The 20,594-nt window shown below is 42.1% G+C and overlaps 1 protein-coding gene across 10 annotated transcripts in view; it reads left to right on the forward strand.

Moving 5' to 3' along the window:
• The window catches only part of ABLIM1 (actin binding LIM protein 1), a 339,056-nt gene that overhangs the window by 160,251 nt on the left and 158,211 nt on the right, over positions 1-20,594 (forward strand). For 9 of the 10 annotated variants that reach the window (XM_058435986.1, XM_032177146.2, XM_032177153.2 and 6 more), the window contains exon 2: positions 7,559-7,693. In XM_058435986.1, coding sequence (XP_058291969.1) covers positions 7,559-7,693 — 135 coding nt within the window. Of the gene's footprint in view, positions 1-2,103; positions 2,118-4,547; positions 4,563-7,558; positions 7,694-20,594 lie in introns of all 10 variants that reach the window. The other variant, XM_032177161.2, reaches the window with a different exon arrangement.

Here is a 20,594-nt window from a genome sequence, read left to right on the forward strand (position 1 = left end):
ATTGTGAGTAGCAATTAATTGTTATAGTGTCTGGAACATCATTAAGTATTCAGTACATTTTACTTGTTGTAATAATATAGTAGTGTTCTGGAGTGATTTATTGCAAATGTCAGAAGTTCAGGACCCTGGACCTTCGCATGGGAGATGTCCCTATAGTGTTATTAGGGGTAACCCTGTTTTCCCTAATCCAAACATTGAACTGAGAAGTACAGAGATGACAACTCAGGCTATTTGATATTTGAAATCAATATCAGAACTATTTCAGACATTTGGAGGAACTGACCATTGAGCTTGCAGTTTTGTAGGGCCAGGATTGTGAAATAAAAGCAAAAGAAACACAAACCAAGAGAACCATTGGTGATGGTACAGATATTCAGTGCTGGAGGACATAGAGGAGAAGGAAATATTTTCTCAATCTAAGCCAGCATGAAAGCTTCAGAGAAGCACTAGGACCTGGGCTATGCCGTATGGGTCGAGTTTGATTTGAACAGATGAGAAGAGAAACCACAGCAAGTGAGGTTGCAGCAGGAGTGAAGCACTGGCGAGAATGAAGATGCTGGACCAGAAAGTGGTCAGAAGGCCTCTCTCAAAGGAGATTTATAAATTAATACAAATAAATAGTAGAGTATTTTAGTGCTTGGTCTCCAGAGTCAGATTGTCTGCGATCACATCACTTAGCACAGGGATAAGTACTCAGCAGAGGTAGTTGTTTCTTAAACACCTAAAAAGCTGACATGAGCCATGTTATTGAAGATCTCTGAAGTTAGGTAGAGAACTTTAGGCTTGATGATTTGGGACTGAGAGAGCTATTTGGAACTTTTTTTTTTTTTTAATTTTTTTTGAGGCAGAGTCTCACCCAGGCTAGGGTGCAGTGGCATGATCTCAGCTCACTGCACCCTCCACCTCCTGTGTTCAAGCGATTCTCCTGTCTCAGCCTCCCGAGTAGCTGGAATAACAGGCACCTGCCACCACGCCCAGCTAATTTTTGCATTTTTAGTAGAGACAGGGTTTTGCCATGTTGACCAGGTTTGTCTGGAACTCCTGACTTCAATTGCTCCACCCGCCTTGGCCGCCCAAAGTGCTGGGATTACAGGTGTGAGCCACCGTGCCCAGCCTCTGTTTTTCTTTTTAAAATAAGTGACAGACTTTTGTTCTTGTCTCCCAGGCTGGAGTGCAGTGGCGCGATCTCGCCTCACTGCAACCTCCACCTCCTGGGTTCAAACAATTCTCCTGCCTCAGCCTCCCATATAGCTGGGACTACAGGCACATGCCACCATGCCCGGCTAATTTTTGTATTTTTAGTAGAGATGGGGTTTTACCATGTTGGCCAGGCTGGTCTTGAACTCCTGACCGCATATGATCCACGTACCTTGGCCTCCCAGAGTTCTGGGATTACAGGCATGAGCCAAGGCGCCCGGCCTATAAGCTTTATTTTCTTAAAATCATTTTAGATGAATAAAAAAATTGAGAAGATAATACAGGTATTTCCTATATACTCAACACTTGGTTTCCCCTGTTAGTAACATTTTGCGTTGGTATAACACAGTTGTTATCATTACTGGACCGTATTGGCACACTGTTATGAACTAAAGTCCACACTATTCAGATTTCCGTGGTTTTTACCTAATGTTCTTTCTCTGTTCTGGGATCCCATCCAGGATCCCACATTACGTTTAGTCATCACATCTTCGTAGGCTCCTCTTGGCTGTGATCATTTCTCAGACGTTCTTTGTTTTTTATGATCTTTACAATTTTGAAGAGTACTTGTCAGGTGCTTTTGTTTTGTAGAATGTCCCTCCATTTGGGATTTTTCTCATGATTTCATAGGGATTATGGGTATTGTTTTGTTTTGGTTTTGGGAGGAAGACCACAGAGGCAAAGTGCCCATTTTCATCACATCACATCAAAGGTACATTCTGTCAACATGACTTATCACTGTTGATGTTTACCTTGCTCAGATGGCTGGGGTATTGTCTGTCAGATTTCTCTATTGTAAAGTTAGTCATTTTTTTCTTCCTATCCACATTGTACTCTTTGGGAGGAGATCACTATGTATAGCCCATACTTGAGGAGTGGGGAGTTAGGCTGCACCTCCTTGGGTAGAATACGCTTTGCTGGTTGCATCTGGAGAAAAACGCCAGGGGCCGGGTGTAGTGGCTCATGCCTGTAATCCCAACACTTTGGGAGGCAGAGCCGGGTGGATCATGAGGTCAGGAGATAGAGACCATCCTGGCCAACATGGTGAAACCCCGTCTCTACTAAACTACAAAAATTAGCTGAGCGTGGTGGTGCATGCCTGTAGTCCCAGCTACTTGAGAGGCTGAGGCAGGGGAATCGCTTGAACCCAGGAGGCAGAGATTGCAGTGAGCCAAGATCGCACCACTGCATTCCAGCCTGGTGACAGAGCGAAACTCAGTCTCAAAAAAAAAGGGGGGCGGGGGGCAGGGGGCAAGGGCGTAGGAAATTTTCAGCAATCCGAGAAAAAGGAGTTGAGGGCCTGGGTTCATGGGGTGAGAAAAGGGATGAGGCACAGGGGATGTGAGGGTGGACAAAATTTGGTGGGAAATGAAAGAGAGAGCAGAATCAAAGTTCAAGCACTGGTGACTGGGGATTATTCTGGTATAAAGAGGTCTGGATTAGAAGTCACTGCACTAGGTGACCGCCAACTCTTTATTTCTTGGCTGCACCACCTTGGGTGAGTCACTTCGTTCCTCTGAGCCTCAGTTTGTCTATTTCTAAGAAGGGGTTGACGGTACCTGTTCTTCCTACCTGAGAACTCCTGTGAGAATGAAATGAGATAGAGAAGAGGAAAGGGCTTTGGAAGCCATCAAGCACCGTGTTGTTCCAAAGGCTTACGGGTTAGGGAGTGATGGTGCAGTGGGGAAGGAAAGGGGCTTGAGAGGGACAATGTGTATGTTACCTGCGAGATACTGAGTATTTCAGATGACCCAGAGCAAGCTGTAACTAAGAGTACTCTGGGCCGGGCGCGGTGGCTTACGCCTGTAATCTCAGCACTTTGGGAGGCCAAGGCGGGCGGATCACAAGGTCAAGAGATCAAGACCATCCTGGCCAACATGGGGAAACTCCGTCTCTACTAAAAATACAAAAATTAGCTGGGCGTGGTGGTGTGCACCTATAGTCCCAGCTACTAGGGAGGCTGAGGCAGAAGAATTGCTTGAACCCAGGAGGCAGAGTTTGCAGTGAGCTAACATCGCACCACTGCACTCCAGCCTGGCAACAGAGCAAGACTCTGTCTCAAAAAAAAAAAAAAATTGGATTCTGTCACAGGTTTGTGATATTTACCTGCTACTGCTAAGGAGATTTTTATTTCAAATGTGCTTTCCCAGATGTTCTGTTTCTGGCAGTCTAGTTCCACAGTCTGTCCCTCAGAGAGAGGTAGCTTGGGCAAGATGAGGCTAGTCCTGGATTTGGAAAGAGGGACTCTGCTTAGCTTTGTGGACTTCCTCTTATGACCTGTCATGGCCTCTGCTTGACTGCACTGAAGGTTACTGGGATTTCTTTAATGGTCTCATTCCCCCAGTCTCATTGCCTGAGATCGTTAATAGACATTCCAAAAGTAACACATCAAAAATGGCATTTTTGCTTTCTGTCCTGCACTGGAGTTCAGAGACGTGGCTGATCTGCTTTGCTTGACTCTGAAAGACAGTGTGAAACTCCTCAGTAAGCTATGCAATCGGCTGCTTTAGCTGAGTAGTGAGAATTCCTCCAAACTGGGTATTCTGCGGTGGAGGAATCCCGTTACCTTTTCAGGCAGGTAGACTCTTGGCTTTGTGTAGGTATTTCCTCATTGTTCAGAGAGTGTGCAACCATGCTTTTGGTTTTTCATTGTACGATCCTTATTTAGGCAACAACATTGATGAGCCAGGGAAGGTTTGAACTGTGTCTGCTCAAGTTCCAGGGTAAATCCATTGACTACTCGGTACAGTGGAAAGTGCTGGGAGCCTGAGTGCTAAGTATGCCTCTGCCAGTAACTCCTGATGACTTTGGGCAAGGAATGTAAACTCTTTGCTCGTCAGTTTCCCTATCAGTAAAATAAGTGGGACCGCTTGGGCCTTGAAAGATGGAACAGTCAAGTAAAAATTTGCAGCAGAGCCAGTTGGCAGATAAGGGGAGTGCAGAATCAATGTCACGTCTGTATTGGAAATGACTCAGCATATTTCAAAATTGTAGCATCGAGTCAACAAACATACATTTGGTAATAACAAGACTGTCAAAGACAGTTATATAAAGTTAACCTCTTTATTCGTTTTGGAAAAGGAGAGATATTCCTTTCTTGACACTGACTTGAGTTGGGATGAAATAAGAACTGAATCTTTTGGTCTTTGGATTCTGTCCTGCTCTAGTAAGAAAAGCCCATTTCTTTACAAATAGATTGTTCTGAGATGTGTCTGCCTAGGCTGTTGTGTGAAGGAAAGGCAAGTAAACACAGTCAAGTCTCTGGGTGAAGGCAAAGCAAGTCATCTCTGGACACGGGGGACTTTGTGGTGTAATGTATATTTCCAAAGGGAAATTCTTGCAAAATGCAGACACTGATCCCAGTTGTGACCTTGGTAGCTGGTGCCAGCATTGGCAGTGCCTCCTTTATTCGGACATAGAGAAAAGCCAAGAAGTGAAGTGATATTTTCCTTCCCTCATCATTACTCAGCATGACTGCCTTGCTTAGCAATAAGAAATTCAAGTGTCAAGAGAAACTGCAGTGCATTTTCTTATCCAAAAATGCATTCTCCTGTGTAGTCAAGAGATTCACTATGTTCTCATATTGTTGCTGAAGAGGATGGTCTTTTGAATTACTTTTCAAATTCTAGCTCTTCTCTGTAGCTAGCGTATTCATATTGTCTGAATTCTAAAGGGAAATAGCTCTTAAATTGGAGTATGCGTAAGAATCACTTGAGTAGTTTACTAAAAAGGTAGATGCCTGACTCCCACTCCTAGTCACTGGGGCTGAAGAACCTGCATTCTTAATACGTGGTACAGAAGGTTCTGATCTGGGGGATCCATAGAGTTGCCTTGAGTGTTACCACCTGGGTGCCATGCTCAGTTATCAAAAACCTTATTGGTACATGTGTCCCCTTTACAAGCCAAGCCCTAGCCGCTGTTTTTAGAACGGCACTTGAACCTGCCATATAAATTAAAGGCATAATGATAATACTTATAAATAATAATTATTTTTGACTTACAGCAATTTTCTGATTTATACAGACAGCATGGAAGGAGCATGAACTTAGCAGTCAGAAAGGCCTGGGTGTGGATCTTTCAGCTTCCTCTGCTTCTTGGGCAGGTTGTTCAGCTCTGCGGCTCTGTTTCCTTATCTGTCAGCTGTCAAATGGGAACAGTATTACTCACTTCACTGAGAGAGAGGGGTGGTGAGGATAGAATAAAGTGGCTTATGTAAACACCCTGCACTATGTGTGGCATTTAGTAGATGCCAATAAATATCACTTGTCTTCTTTCTTCTAAGAAGCAGGAATTAACTTTAACACAAGGACTTAAAGCAGATATTTTTAAGGAAAACTTTTTTTTTTTTTTTTTTTTTTGAGACAAAGTCTCGCTCTTGTCCCCCAGGCTGGAGTGCAATGGTGCGATCTCAGCTCACTGCAACCTCTGCCTCCTGGGTTCAAGCGATTCTCCTGCCTCAGCCTCCTGAGTAGCTGGGATTACAGGCGCCTGTCACCACGCCCGGCTAATTTTGTATTTTTAGTAGAGACGGGGTTTCACCATGTTGGCCAGGCTGGTCTCGAACTCCCGACCTCAGGTGATCCGCCCACCTCGGCCTCCCAAAGTGCTGGGATTACAGGCATGAGCCACCGCGCCTGGCCAAGGAAAACCTTTTTTTTTTTTTTTTTTTTTTTTTTATGTGCAAGGGATAGGTTTTTTGGCCTTCATACACATCACTTTAAAAGTCAGTCATTATTTACAGATCTTGAGAGCATGTCCCTCCTGAATTCCTTTCGATAATAATTGAGTTATGTTGTAAATACAGGTTTTCAAGAGAGATCCCAGGAGGTAGATAAGGAATTGCAGGTGAATTGCAACCTTGGTATCTTTGTGGCCATTCCCAGGGTCCGTTGCAGAGAACACAGATCAGGTGTTCAACCTGAAACTACACCTGCTCCTAGTCAGAATCTCACAAGAAGAACCTTGTTTCTCAGAAGTTAGCCAGTAATGGATTATTTGGACTATCTTGTTCAAACTCTTGCCAGGCAAAATGAGAACACTGCTGAGGTCTGAGAGAAACAGTGAACTATTATATTGTGGTATACAGCGAGCTCCTTGTTGTAAGGTGTTTTCTAAACTGAGTTTCAGCAATATCTGCCCACATCTACCCCCTGCTCAACCTGGTTTTACCTTTGGACAGAAAATCATCTTTGTGTTGGTTGATTAATTTTAGGTTCAATGTTCTTGTCTCATATAACGCTCATGTCATTCCTTAAGGAGTATGTTTTTATATATCACCATGTTCCTCCTTCTGAGGCCCCACATCAAAAAAGGAATTTGGTAGCAAACACTGCCTATCTGCATTCTCTGGCTGGAGAAACTGCAAGTTAAATGAAGACTCTTGGTGAGCTCAAAGCCACAAGTGTCCCCTCACTGCCTTCTCTCCGGGCCTTTGTAAAGGGGAGGCTGTACATCCCAGTCCCAGGGCTGGGCAGTCACAATAACTTCTAGTCTCTGAAGGCCACACTGGAAACTAAGAGTATTCTTTTAGTATTCTCTTAGTATCCTTGTAAGCCCCATCATGTGATGTTAGGGTCTGAAAAGACCCTGTAAATTCCCTGGGCCAATCCCCTTTGTTTTATGGGCAAGGAAACTGAGGTTCAGAGAGATCTATGTTGTTCCTAGTTTATTTTTTAAAAATTTTCTGCCTGCAGTGTGTGTATCAGACACTATGCACATAATGGGAGGCTAATCATAGGCCCGCAACAGGTTAGATGAGTTGCCATTTATGATCAGGAGTGACCCTCTGGTAAAGCAGTTAGAAACTGTCCAGCACATACTAATTAATAAGTAAAGAAACATTTACTGAGCACCTTTGGTGCATGAACATTCTGCTACGTCCCAAGAAGCTGGGAGAAGGAGGGAGAAATACAACTGGTGAGACAAAAAGGATAAACTTTAAGAAATGGTCCCCATCTTCAAGGACTTACAGTGCACAGTGAACTCCTTCTGAAGGTGCCTTCTAAATCAAGATAAAGACATATAACAAATCCACATTACAAAATATTGAACTAAGCAAGATTGTGTATTCAATAGTTCAATGATGTCATCCTAGAGAAATTTGGGAGGAAGGGAGAAGACAGCAGGCTCCATTGAGGAACACGCCTGGTGTTTTCCCCCCTGGACTGTCAAAGCCACAACTGTCTCAACTGTCTTATGGGTCTTTGTGTCTCCAAGATTATGGCTTGGAGGGACTGCTCCGTTCACACTGTCGAATCAATCTCTGTGCCTCATTTGACACCAAAATTACAGAGATACCGTGATGACCCCTTTTGCAGGAATGCTCTCTACTCACCTGGATCTTTTGTTGATTTTCTTTCAGTGGCCCACCCTCAGGACCCACACCACCCATCAGAGAAGCCTGTCATTCACTGCCATAAATGTGGGGAGCCTTGCAAGGGTGAAGTGCTTCGGGTCCAGACCAAACATTTCCACATCAAGTGTTTCACCTGCAAAGGTACGGTGCCTCCAGCTTCGTGGCTCAGTGGCATGCCACGGTCGGGGCTTGCCTTGGGTCCAGCCCATCCCCTTAACTCCACATCGGGTCATTGGATGATAAGCGAATGCCCTCAGAAGCCCTGACATCATTTACTGCCAGTTTGGGATTCAGTTAGACTCCAGGGTGAGAATGAGTCCTGCTAAAACCAGTGATTCATGGGCCTTTGGGTGCTCACTGAGGCCCCTTCTCCTGGAAGAAGGGACTAACACTGAGAACGAGCAGTAAAAAGGCCAGGCGCGGTGGCTCACACCTATCATCCAAGCACTTTGGGAGGCTGAGGCGGGTGGATCGCCTGAGGTCAGGAGTTCAAGCCCAGCCTGGCCAACATAGTGAAACTCCGTCTTTACTAAAAATAAAAAAACTAGCTGGGTGCGGTGGCGGGCGCCTGTAATCCCAGCTACTCTGAAGGCTGAGGCAGGAGAATCGCTTGAACCCGGGAGGCGGAGGTTGCAGTGAGCCGAGATTGTGCCATTGCACTCCAGCCTGGGCAACAGAGTGAGACTCCACCTTAAAAAAAAAAAAAAGAAAGAGCAGTAAAAATAAAGTTCTGTGGTTTTTGTCTTATTTTTCTTTTTCTCTGAAATGAGGAACTCCTGCTACAAAGTAGCTTGTCCTAATATCCGTTAGTTATAGGAGGCCTGGAAAACTTGCAAGATTGGGTGCCAAGTCACTGGCTTCTGTGTGTGTGTGTGTGTGTGTGTGTGTGTGTGTGTGTGTGTGTTGAGATGTGAGAATTAAGCAGGAACACTTGGAAGACTTCTAAGCACAAGAAGACCTCCCATCCAAGAAGCTACCAGTTTGGTGTTGATTTCCATTAACAAGCCTACCTTTTGTGGTTTACAAAGATTGGCATCTTTGTACGAAATATACCGACCTGTTATTTCAGAGCCAGGGCATGGCCAACTGGGGAAAAACAGGAAGAAGAATGGTTTTGTGTGTTTGTTTGATAAATAGGTTACTTGGGCTGAGGGCATGTCCGGGTAGCTCAAGATGGGGTTCAAGGATGTCAGAGAAGGAAGGGAGGTGAGACTCGGAGTGCACTCTGTAGATTTACTCTGTGCCCTGCACGGGGTAAGCACCCTCATTCCTATGGCCTGCCTGTGGTAAGCACCTTCATTTCTGGAAACTGGGTTTCATTTTGAGTGTCATACGTCACAAAGACTTAGCATTGTCATCCTAAGCCATCTATCCACGGCCACGGGGGCTCTTGGGTAGGTTCCAGTCTTCCTAGTGACCACGAAATACATGAATAAAGGAGGAGGGAGTGCTTTCCTGGAGTCCACAGCTGTTCCTTACACTGAGAGTAAAGTTTCCAGGTGAAAGAACACTAGCATGTGTAGCTAGGGTAAGAAGGTGGAAGGAGTGGAGGGCATGAGCTTGACTCCCACAAATGAGCTCAATGCTCAACGCATGACATGCATTACAAATGCTGTGTCCACATCTCAGACACGGATTATGTAATCCTCCTGAAAACCCCTGTGAGTAAGTATGATAAAGCCCAGTTTTCACCCAACCCAAGATGGCCATGAGGAAATATCAAGGTCACACCCAGGGTGCTGGGCTGTCAACGCTGGGTGGCTTGAGTCCTGCCTTGCCATTAAGAAGCTGTCTGATTGTGGACAAGTTACTTGTCTCTCTGTGGCTCAGTGTCCTTATCTGTAAAATAAAGAGACTAGGCCATATGAAACTTGTATCATCCCAGGTCTGAAGTTTGCAGATTCCATATACCAGATAAGTGTATATTAATATAGAACACAATTAGAGCTTCTCAGGGGTATGTCAGAGAAAAAATGTTTTCTAGTTATATCCAGTTTAGCTAACTTGGAGTCAGCATTGTATTTTTATTTTTCCTCATAAATTTATTGAGACAGGGCTCAAAGGATAGATTTGGTATGAAATAAATACAATCCATAAATGACTGTAGCCGCATATATTTTTTATTTTATTCATTCTATTTTATTATTTGTTTGTTTATTTGAGATGGAGTCTTGCTCTATTGCCAGGCTGGAGTGCAGTGGTGTGATCTCAGCTCACTGCAACCTCCACCTCCTAGGTTCAAGCAATTCTCCGGGCTTGGCCTCCCAAGTAGCTGGGATTACAGGCACCTGCCACCATGCCCAGCTAATTTGTGTGTGTGTGTGTGTGTGTGTGTGTGTTTTAGCAGAGATGGGGTTTCATCATGTTGGCCAGGCTGGTCTCAGACTCCTAATCTCAAGGGATTCTCCTACCTCAGCCTCCCAAAGTGCTGGGATTACAGGCGTGAGCCACTGTGCCAGGCTGTCTCTATATTTTATATTTCTACTTTGAAAGTATGAAGTAGTAGACTCAGATCTGGGCACTCACTGTTCAACACATCAAGGTATTTGAATAGACATTCATTTATCCCCTGTGGGGTGAAAGCTCCTTGCTTTTTTTCTCTTTTAGTTTAATTCTATGGACCAAATATAAATTCCTCATCTTGGAAAGTTGTATAATATATCTTGTTTCATGCTATAAATGTGTTCTTGAAAAGTCGAGTTTTTATTTAAATTCTATTTTAAGAATACTTGCTATCTGTAGGAATTATTTTTCAATTTAACAAAATGTTACTAAAATAAATGAGTCATCTATCCTTATAAATTTAGATTTTCTCACACTTAATCTGGCAATGGCTACTATCTTGTGTCCCAGCATTCTGGAATCACCCTTTTCTTTAATATCTGAAGAAAGTGGTTTAGGTTCCCCATGCCTTATACTATAGGGAGTCCGTGACTTTCCCCAAGATTCTAGAACAGCACTGTCATCACTGCTATAACTGTGGGGAGCCTTGCCAGGGTGAAGTGCTTCAGGTAGAAATATCATGCAAGCTGGCACACGTTTACCTGTGTGACAAACCTGCACATCCTACACATGCACTCCAAAACTTAAAAAATAAATTTTAAAAAAATGCAAGCTACTTGTATAATTCTAAATATTCTAATAGCCATATTGAAAAGGTTAAAAGGGAAAGGTGTAGTTAATTTTCATTAAAATATTTTATTTAACCCTATCCAAAATATTATCATTTCAACAAGTAATATAAAAAGTATTGAGATACTTGACATTCTTTTTTTTATACTACTTTAACACATCTCAATTTAGACTAGACACATTTCTTTTTTTGTTTGTTTTTGTTTTTGTTTTGTTTTGTTTTGTTTTGTTTGATACAGAGTCTCACTCTGTTGCCAGGCTGAAGTGCAATGGCGTGATCTCAGCTCACTGCAACCTCCGCCTTCCGGTTTCAAGGGATTCTCCTGCTTCAGCCTCCTGAGTAGCTGGGACTATAGGTGTGTGCCTCCACACCCAGCTAATTTTTGTAGTTTTTTTTAGTAGAGACGAGTTTTCACCATGTTGGCCAGGATGGTCTCTATCTCTTAACCTTGTGATCCGCCTGCCTTGGCCTCCCAAAGCACGGGGATACAGGCATGAACCATTGCACCCGGCCGCACATTTCCCTTTTTTTTTTTTTTTTTTAAGATGGAGTTTCACTCTTGTCGCCCGGACTGGAGTGTGGGGGAGTGATCTTGGCTCACTGCAACCTCTGCCTTCCAGGTTCAAGGGATTCTCCTATCTCAGCCTCCCGAGTAGCTGGAGTTACAGGGTTGTGTCACCACACCCAGCTAATTTTTTTTGTATTATTTGTAGACACGGAGTTTTACCATGTTGACCAGGCTGGTCTTGAACTCCTGACCTCAGGTGATCCACCTGCCTTGGCCTCCCAAAGTGCTGGGATTACAGGGGTGAGCCACCGCGCCCGGCCTGGACTAGACACATTTCAAATGGTCAGTAGCCACATGTGGTTAGTGGCTACTGTATTGGACAGCACAGTTCTAAAGATTCCTTGAGGTGTGCATTCCTGTGGTTCCCTCACTCCAAATTCTTGCCAGTGTCAAAGTCTTGGTCTCCTCCTGTGAGTGCTGTGCCTTTTTCATCGCTTCATCCCACACATTTTTCTTCTCTCTCCTCTTACATAGTACCACTACCCCAAGGCAGCTGTTTTCAGCAGACTTACTGAAGGTCTGGGCTAATGGTGGGAGGTCACAGCACAGAATAGGCACCAACTGCCCTCGTATTCTCAGGCCATCTCCGACACCAGACATTTCTCATTAGCTAGAGCCTTTTCTTTTCTTTTCATTTATTTTCTTTTCGTTTTTCTTTTCTTTCTTTCTTTCCTTTCCTTTTCTTCCCTTCTCATTGCATTCTATTTCTTTCCTTTTCCTTCCTTCCTTTCCCTTCCCTTCCCTTCCCGTCCCTTCTTTTCTTTTCTTTCATTCTTTCCTTCTTTCATTTCTTTCCTTCATTCTAGAGCAGTTTTAGGTTTATGGGAAAATTGATCAGAAAGTACAAGCCAGGGCCATTTTTCAGACTTATTCCAAACCTCATTCTGCACCATCTTGACAGGACTTGCTCTCTCTACAAAGACCCTTCTCTGTCCATCCTAATCAGATCAGCACTCTGAATTTCCTTAGTGTCTTTACTTTTTATAAGTCCCAGGAGCAATAGCAGTCTTTTACCTGTCTTCCTCCTAGCCCAAGTGACCCAATTGCAGCCAAGTCCTAAAACAACAGTTTCGTTTTCTTCCTGTTTCACCTAGAGTGGCGATGTTCAGGTACTGAGCTGATGTCTGGGACAGAGGATTTTGGGTGGGGAGCATGTGCCAAAATAAGCCCGGGATTTTGGTCAAGACCTGGCTGAGTGCACAGGAGGCACATTCCAGTTCTGACTGTGACCTCGAGTCCAGCCAAGCTTTCTCCCTGGAATTCCCTTCCCTCCCTCCCATCTGCCTCTCCTTCACATGTATACCTTGTTGACAAAGCCTTCTATTTCTTGAGTGGGGGCAGAGGTTGATTTCCCCTAGAAAGAAGGCCAAAGATGTAAATGCATTTGGGAATGAAAAGCAAGGATGAACTCTTTTTGCTAAAAATAGGTTTTGAAAAAAAGGAGAAAGGGGACACTGAACATTTTACACAAGAGCTAAACAAATATGAAGGTGGGAAAGGGTTGCAATGGAGGAGTTAGAGTTGATAGCACAAACTTAGATCAGTTTCAGACCCCATGACTTCACAGGTTTAGCTGTGACAAGGTAGGGATTGGTGAGCAGAAATTGTGTTGGTGAACTCGTCTCATTTTCTAAAATGCCTGACATTGTGGGATCTGATGGTCCGTGAGTTACTCATCCATTTACTACATGTTGTATTTTGTGATGGGGGGTCTCGCTGTGTTGCCCAGGCTGGTCTCAAACTCCTGAGCTCAAGTGATCCTGAGTAGATGGGAATACAGGCATGTGTCACCACGCCAGGCCCATTTACTAAATGTTAATTGAACACATACTCCAAGCAGGACATTGTGCTAAGTGCTAATAATAGAGACAGCATACCAGGTTGTCAACGAACTCCTGGGGTGTTAGAAGAGACATATAAGTAAGCAACATTTATGAGACCAAGTAATAAGTCCTGTGATGGAGAGGTGCATAGCATGCAGGCCGGGAAGGCCACAGGGGAGTTAGAATGGAGATGGGGAGAGCCACAGGTGGGAATAGTGTAAGGTAGTAGCAGGTGCAATAGAAAATAGAAGATTTAAGAGACAAAGTTAGGGTTGATAGAATTTGATGACTGACTGAATGGGAGGAGTGAAGAGGGATTCATGTGTCCAGCTGAGCTGCCTGGGTAGATAGATGGAGTTGCCACCAACTAAGAAAATACAGAAGCACCTTGCAGGGCAGTGCTGGAGAAAGATGAGTTCAGTTTGGGGTATATTGAGGTTGAGTAACATGGTACATCCAGAGTCCAGTAGGGCTCTGAGATAGTGGTCTATGTTGGGAAGAAGAATTCGGAAGCCTTTGGCATGTGGATAATGGCTGAAGCTATATAATTGTGTGTGAAATTTCCCTGGGAAAGAGCAAAAGGCAGGAACTGAATACTGGAAGATGCCAGCATCTGAAGGAAGGAGAACCTAACTCTCACTTATCACCTCAGAAAATGTACCCGGGTGGTAATGAGATGAAGAAAGCGGTTTAATTGATGGATGGATTCTGTAATTAAATGAAAAGCAGATCCCAAAAGCTTATGGTATTTCTTATAATAACCCAGTGGGAGTAGAACATGGCTGCAGGGTTCTGAGTGGAGCTATTCTATCTTCAGTATTCAGTCGCTTTGTTTTGTATCCTTGTCCATTACAGCCTTCATCCCACTAACTTAAAGGAGTTGTTTTAATGTGATCTGTTCATTCTGTCATATCGTTCCAGTGATAGGTTTTTAATGTTTTACTTTGTCTGTATCATGGTTGTATTTTATACTGTATTAGAGAATAAGAAACCTGAAAACAAAAGGGAAGCATTCATTTCTATTTGGATTTGAATGTGTTGGTATTTGTGCAGATTCTTCTCTGGGGGAATTGCTTCTAACAAAGGACAAATTAGCACTGTCTGGCATTTCTAAGTGTCTCTTTAAATGTGAATTATAGTTCATTTTAAGTATACATATTATATATTTTGTTCATTATTTTGATCTATAATTCATTATAACTATTGTCATTTATCATGAGCATTTTTTAGGGTAAGGACCAAGATCTATTTTTTTTTTTTGCCAGAAAGTTCTAGACCATTTAGAAAAGACCAAGGACTAAGGAGACTGCCCAGAGAATCAAGAAGATTGTTCAGCCAAATTGCCTGTTTTCAGTGATCCTTTCCTGGGCTGTCCCATATATAAAATCAACTACTCCCTATATCACATGTCTCTGCCTTATCTTTTTTCTTTTGCATCATTTAATACATTGTATTAATTTATCTTCACCTCCTACTAGAGAGTAAGCTCTTTGAGGGCAGAGATTTTTGTCTGTTTTATTCACTATAAAGCCAGTGCCTAGAACAATGCCTGACATGGCAGGTACTCATAAGGTGAATGAATGAATGAATGAATAAATGAACAATAACCGTATGTTTATTTAGAACTTCATTATTCATAAATTTGTTTTGTTTTGTTTTGTTTTGTTTTGAGACAGAGTCTCACTCTGTTGCCCAGGCTGGAGTGCAGTGGCACAATCTTGGCTCACTGCAACCTCCACCTCCCAGGTTCAAATGATTCCCCTGCCTCAGCCTCCCTAATAGCTGGGATTACAGGCACTCACCACCATGCCCAGCTAATTTTTGTATTTTTAGTAGAGATGGGGTTTCACCATGTTGGCCAGGCTGGTCTGAAACTCCTGACCTCAGGTGATCCACCTGGCTCTGCCTCCCAAAGGGCTGGGATTACAGGTATGGGCCATGGCACCCAGCCTGGTAAATGTTTTTAATGGCATAGCTAGTTACAAAGATTTATCAGTTGCTTTACTATAATGTGTGTCTTCAAATGGCTACTAGACAGTAACATTATCTTCTGAAAAGAAAGAGTGCAAGTAAAGATATCTATCACAGATGATTGAGCTACAAGCCTGCCTGGCAGATACCACAAGTAAGGAAACATATGCTCAGGCAGTTCTTGGTTAAACTGTTGCTGCTGCTTAGTTTCACTCTGGTTTAGACCCTTAGCTTTCTCACCTGGGCTCACAGGGGCAGACTGGATATGGGTTATTTTGGGGCAAAACTAGAAAACTGATAAAACACCAGAAAAATAGAAGTAGTTTCTTGCATTCTCCAAAAGCAGAGCTCAGCCTTTTATTACCTATCTAGAGAATCTTAGTCATTCGCAAACTGATTAAAAGGCAGGTTAACCAAAATGAGAGAAACATAAGTGTGATATAAATGTGCTCCCTTCTTATTGCAAGTGGGAACCCACTTTCATACTGTCTTTGTTTAGTAAAGGATGATCCTGAGTATTTTATTTTTTGAATTTGTTGCCATGTTGAAGTGTTACCTTGTCAAATAAATATAATTTAGTTTTTAAAACATTTAGGTTTTGAATTCCAAACTGGAACAGGGTAAGGTCTTGTAATCTTTCCAAAATACACTGCTTACTGATTTTGACTCTTGTTGGGAGATAATTATCCATGAGTCTCTTGTGAGCTGAGGTGCTGATAACTTTTTGTTTTGAATTATCTTTTCAAGGGCATTTGCATAACAAACAGCCCTGGAAGATAGAAATAGTTTTTCCCTCCAGAGTCAAGGGCAGATTTGTTTGCTGTCTGGTACAATAAAGATAATGTCTGCCTCTGGAGGAAGTATTGGGCAGATTTTCTTGCAACTCATTATACAAGAGTGGGGCTTCCTAAGCTCAGGGTTCCTCAGCTCTTATACAAACCCACTGAGAGTGCAGCATCCAGCTAGCCTACTAATGTTGCCCCAAGGGATTTGGGGAGCATGGAAAAACCAGTAACAAATACAAAACTCATGCTGCCCACTGTGCTGTGAGTCTTTTGTTTCTGATCCAGGAGTTTCATGTCTTCTGCCAGTATCCATTATACTGGAGCAGGTGAGCTTGTTAGCTTGCAAGTAGGGTAAAATCTCAGATTCTTTACAGTTCTTGACAACTCTAAGGTCCTGTCTATGAATGCTTATTTCTTGAGGAAAGGCATGCTGAAGTTCACCCAGCTTTGTCAAGGAAAAACAAATTATCTAAGAAAACGATTAGTACAACCACGGTTGTGAGAGAGTTTGTACTATAGAAGGAAGAAATTTGAAATTTTCATCAATCATTTTTAAAATAAGCATTTCACCACTTATATTGCTGGTTCTTCTTATCTCCTGGCCTTGAACCATTGAGTGCCCCATGCTCAGACCTCTTCTCCCTGTCTACTTTCTAGTGACCTCATCCAGTCTCATGGTTTAAACACCATCTGTTCCCTGACAATTCCCAAGTCTGTACTTCTCCTCTGCAGTCCAGACTAGTATCTTCAACAGCCTTCTCAGCATTTCCAGTAGACATCTCAAATCAAACTCTCCTGATTAGCCCCATACCCACCCCCAACCTTCTTCTCCAGCCTTCTAATTTCAGCAGATATCAAGACTTTCCTTCCACTTGCTCAGGTTAAGAGCCTTGGAGTCATTCTTAACTTCTCTTTTTATCTCATGTGCCACAAATAATCTATCAACAAGACTTGATGGCCCCATCTTCATAGTGTGTACAAAATCTGACCATTTATCTTTATCCCAAAGATAACCACCCTGGTCCCAGCCACCATTACCTCTTGCCTGGATTAAGAATTTTAGTGGGTCTCTCTGCATCTGCCTTTACCCGCAGTCCCACCCCACTTCTCCCTCAGTTTATTTTCAATGCAACAGCTAAGATGATCCTTAAAAAAAGGTCAGATCCTGTCACCTTTCCCAAGAACTTCTCATCTTTTGGAATGAAATCCACAGACCTCAATTTGACCTTCAAATCCCCTCTCCACTGTTACTCTTTGAGCTCGTCTCCCTCCATTTTCTTCCTGGTTCACTCTGCTGAATTCTGCTGTCCTTCCTGAACGTTCTTAAACAAACCAAGTACCAAATAGCCTTAGGACCTTTGCACTTACTATTTCTTTGCCTTGACGAGCTCTTCACTTGAATATGTGTGCCTGGTGCCCTCCCATACCTCCTTTGGGTCTCTTCTCAAATGTCACTTATCAATAAGGCCATCCTTGACACCATCTGATATGTATATGCATATATATCTGTGCATATGCATGCACATATATATGTATTTATATATTATATAAGTTATGTATGGTTTATTTGTTTATTGCCTGTGTCCTCTGACAAGAATGTAGGTACCAGTGGGGCAGGAAGTTTGTACTAGCAATTCTTAGGAAAATAGTCTAACTTATAGTAGGCACTCAATAATATTTATTGACTTGAATGATTGAGATGTTTATCATTGAATGATATATGGGTTGAATATCCTCGATCCCAAAACTTCAAATTTGAAATGCTCCAAAACTCTAAAACTTTTTGAGAGCTAACAGGACACCCAAAGGAAGTGCTCATGGGAGCGTTTTGGATGTCAGATATTTGAATTAACGATGCTCAACCAGAAAGTATATAATGCAGATATTCCAAAATCTGAAAAAAATCCAAAGTTTGAAATACTTCTGGTCTCAGGCATTTCAGATAAGAGATGCCATCTGTACTATTTATAGATAGTTATTTACAAATTATTAAATTATTTACAAATTAATAAATTATTAAATCCAGGTCACTAAGACTTGGTTTCAGTTAATATTTTTGTTAAGTATGAGAAGGAAGAATTTTTTTTTTTTGTGGTTCCCAGACACAGCATTTTTCACACAGTGAGAAAGTATTCTCTCTTTAATCCTTTTTTTATCCTTCTAATTTCATGAAGCAGAATATCTTTATAACAAAGACAGAATAGCTTTCAGGCCCAGGGATTTTATCAGACAATGGTATCAAAGCTCAAATTTAATTTTACCATTTAATATATATTTTTACAGATTATATATAGAGGACATGATAACTGGCTATTGACTTACGACAGTGGTATATATTTGCCTTTTTAAATAGTCATATTTAATAAAGGTAAACTGATTTTTTTTAATTAAGGAAATAGAATAGGTAGATAAAAACTATGGCAAATAATAGTAAGGGTGGTATCTGAGTGAAATTGGAAAATTCCAAGAAACGCCCATCGTGATGGCATGCTTGAATTTGCATCTGAAGTGATGAGTTCATTTTCAATGTAGTCTTCAGAGTCAACTTTACCATATTACAGCCATGACATCTATTGAGAAGTAGAAAAACTGCACTTACCTAAATATAGTCAAACAGTTGAACTATTATGGTGAGATTGGTCTGTCACTAATTAGATTGAATGAGTGAAATTTGTATTGTAATTTGAAAAGTATGATGTAAGAGTTGACTCTATTTTGGCCATGATTTTCTTCCATTTAATCTGAGAAGGGATTTTGATGATGTCTAGAGCAGTATTCTAGACCAAGTGGGAGGTAGAGGACAATAAGAGGGTTCCTTGATAAGATCAACCAAGACCAAATAAAATAAGCACCTTAAAATTTTTTTGTCCATATTAAACCCATGCAGAAGGGCTTGGAGTGGCCTTTCTCTGTGATGGATGTGTCATTTGGGGGTACCTTCAAGGTGTCTTCTTCCTCCTTTCCCTGTAGGTCCCCATTGTCCCACTATCTGCCATGAAGAGCCTGGGCAGGGCATGGGGTGGATCTCACTTTCCTTCCAGGAGATAGTATTTACAATGTACTTCAGAACCAGTGACAGCCTTTCTGCTATGCCTGCAGAACTAAAACTAACTAAAACCCTGGGTTTCTCCTTATTTACATCACAAGTAGCAGAACCTTTAGTGAGAAGAATGGAGAACCTCATAGATATCATGTATCAGGAAATACTGTATATACAATTTAAAAGCTAAATGGAGAGGGGTTAAACTTCTAAAACTCTTTAGTACAGAGTTCATAAAGTGTCGACCAAGAAGAACCTAACCCAGAGTGACCCAGATGCTGATTAATGATTCACATTCCTGACCTCTCACCTCCACTCTCACAGTCAGCATCTCCGTGGTTGGGGTCTAGCATTTTCAACCACCTTCTTAAGTAAGTACATCTTATGTCACTCAACAATGGGGGTATGTTCTAAGAGACACATCATTAGGTCATTCCATTGTGTGTGAACATCATAGAGTGTACCTCCACAAACCTAGCTGTATAGCCTACTGCATAGCTAGGCCATATGGTATAGCCTATTACTGCTAGGCTATGAAGCTGTATAGCATGTTACTGGACTGAATTTTGCAGGCAATTGTAACCCAATGGTAAGTATTTGTGTATCTAAACATATCTAAATATAGATCAGGTATAGTAAAAATACGGTATAAAAACTAAAAATGGTACACCAGTATAGGGCACTTACCATGAATGGAGCTTACAGGGCTAAAGTTGCTCTGTGTGAGTCAGTGAGTGAGTGGGGAGTGACTGTGAAGGCCTAGGACATTACTGTACACTATTGTAGACTTCATCAACACTGTACACATAGACTACGCTACATTTATAAATAATGTTTTTCTTTACTAATAAATTAACCTTAGCTCCCTGTAATTTTTACTTTATAAACTTTATTTTTAAAAACTTTTTGACTCTTTTGTAAAACATTTAGCTTAAAACAAACTAAAAAAAAGAAAAAAGAAGGAGCTACGCATGGTGGCACACATTTGTTGTCCCACCTACTCAGGAGGCTGAGGCAGGAGGATCAAGTGAGCCCAGTAGTTCAAGGCTGTAATGGACTGTGATCGCACCTGTGATGAGCCACTGCACTCCAGCCTGGGCAATGTACCAAGTCCCTCTCTCTCTCTCTCTGTTTTTGAGACAGAGTCTCACTCTATTGCCCAGGCTAGAGTGCAGTGGTGTGATCTTGGCTCACTGCAATCTCTGCCTCCCAGGTTCAAGTAATTCTCATACCTCAGCTTCCCAAGTAGCTGGGATTACAGGTGTGCACTACCATGCCTAGCTAATTTTTGTATTTTTAGGAGAGATGGGTTTCACCATGCTGGCCAGGCCAGTCTCAAACTCCTGACCTCAGGTGATCTACCTGCCTCAGCCTCCCAAAGTGCTGGGATTACAGGCATGAGCTACTGTGCCCAGCAAAGACCCTGTCTCTTAAAAAAAAAAAAATCACAGACAAAAACATACACACACATTGTACAGCTATACAAAAAATTTTCTTTTTAATATTCTTGTTCTATAAGCTTTTCTCTATCTTTAAAATTTGTGTTTTTAAAACTTTTAAAACTTTTTTTGTTAAACTAAAACATAAATGTACACATTATCCTAGGCCAAGACGTCACTAGGTGATAGGAATTTTTCAGTTCCATTATAATCTTATGAGACCACAATTGTATATACATACAATCTGTTGTTGACTGAAATATCATTATGCAGTGCATAAATT

The sequence above is a fragment of the Hylobates moloch genome, unplaced genomic scaffold, assembly GCF_009828535.3.
Source record: "Hylobates moloch isolate HMO894 unplaced genomic scaffold, HMol_V3 SCAFFOLD_3, whole genome shotgun sequence".
NCBI lineage: Eukaryota > Metazoa > Chordata > Mammalia > Primates > Hylobatidae > Hylobates > Hylobates moloch.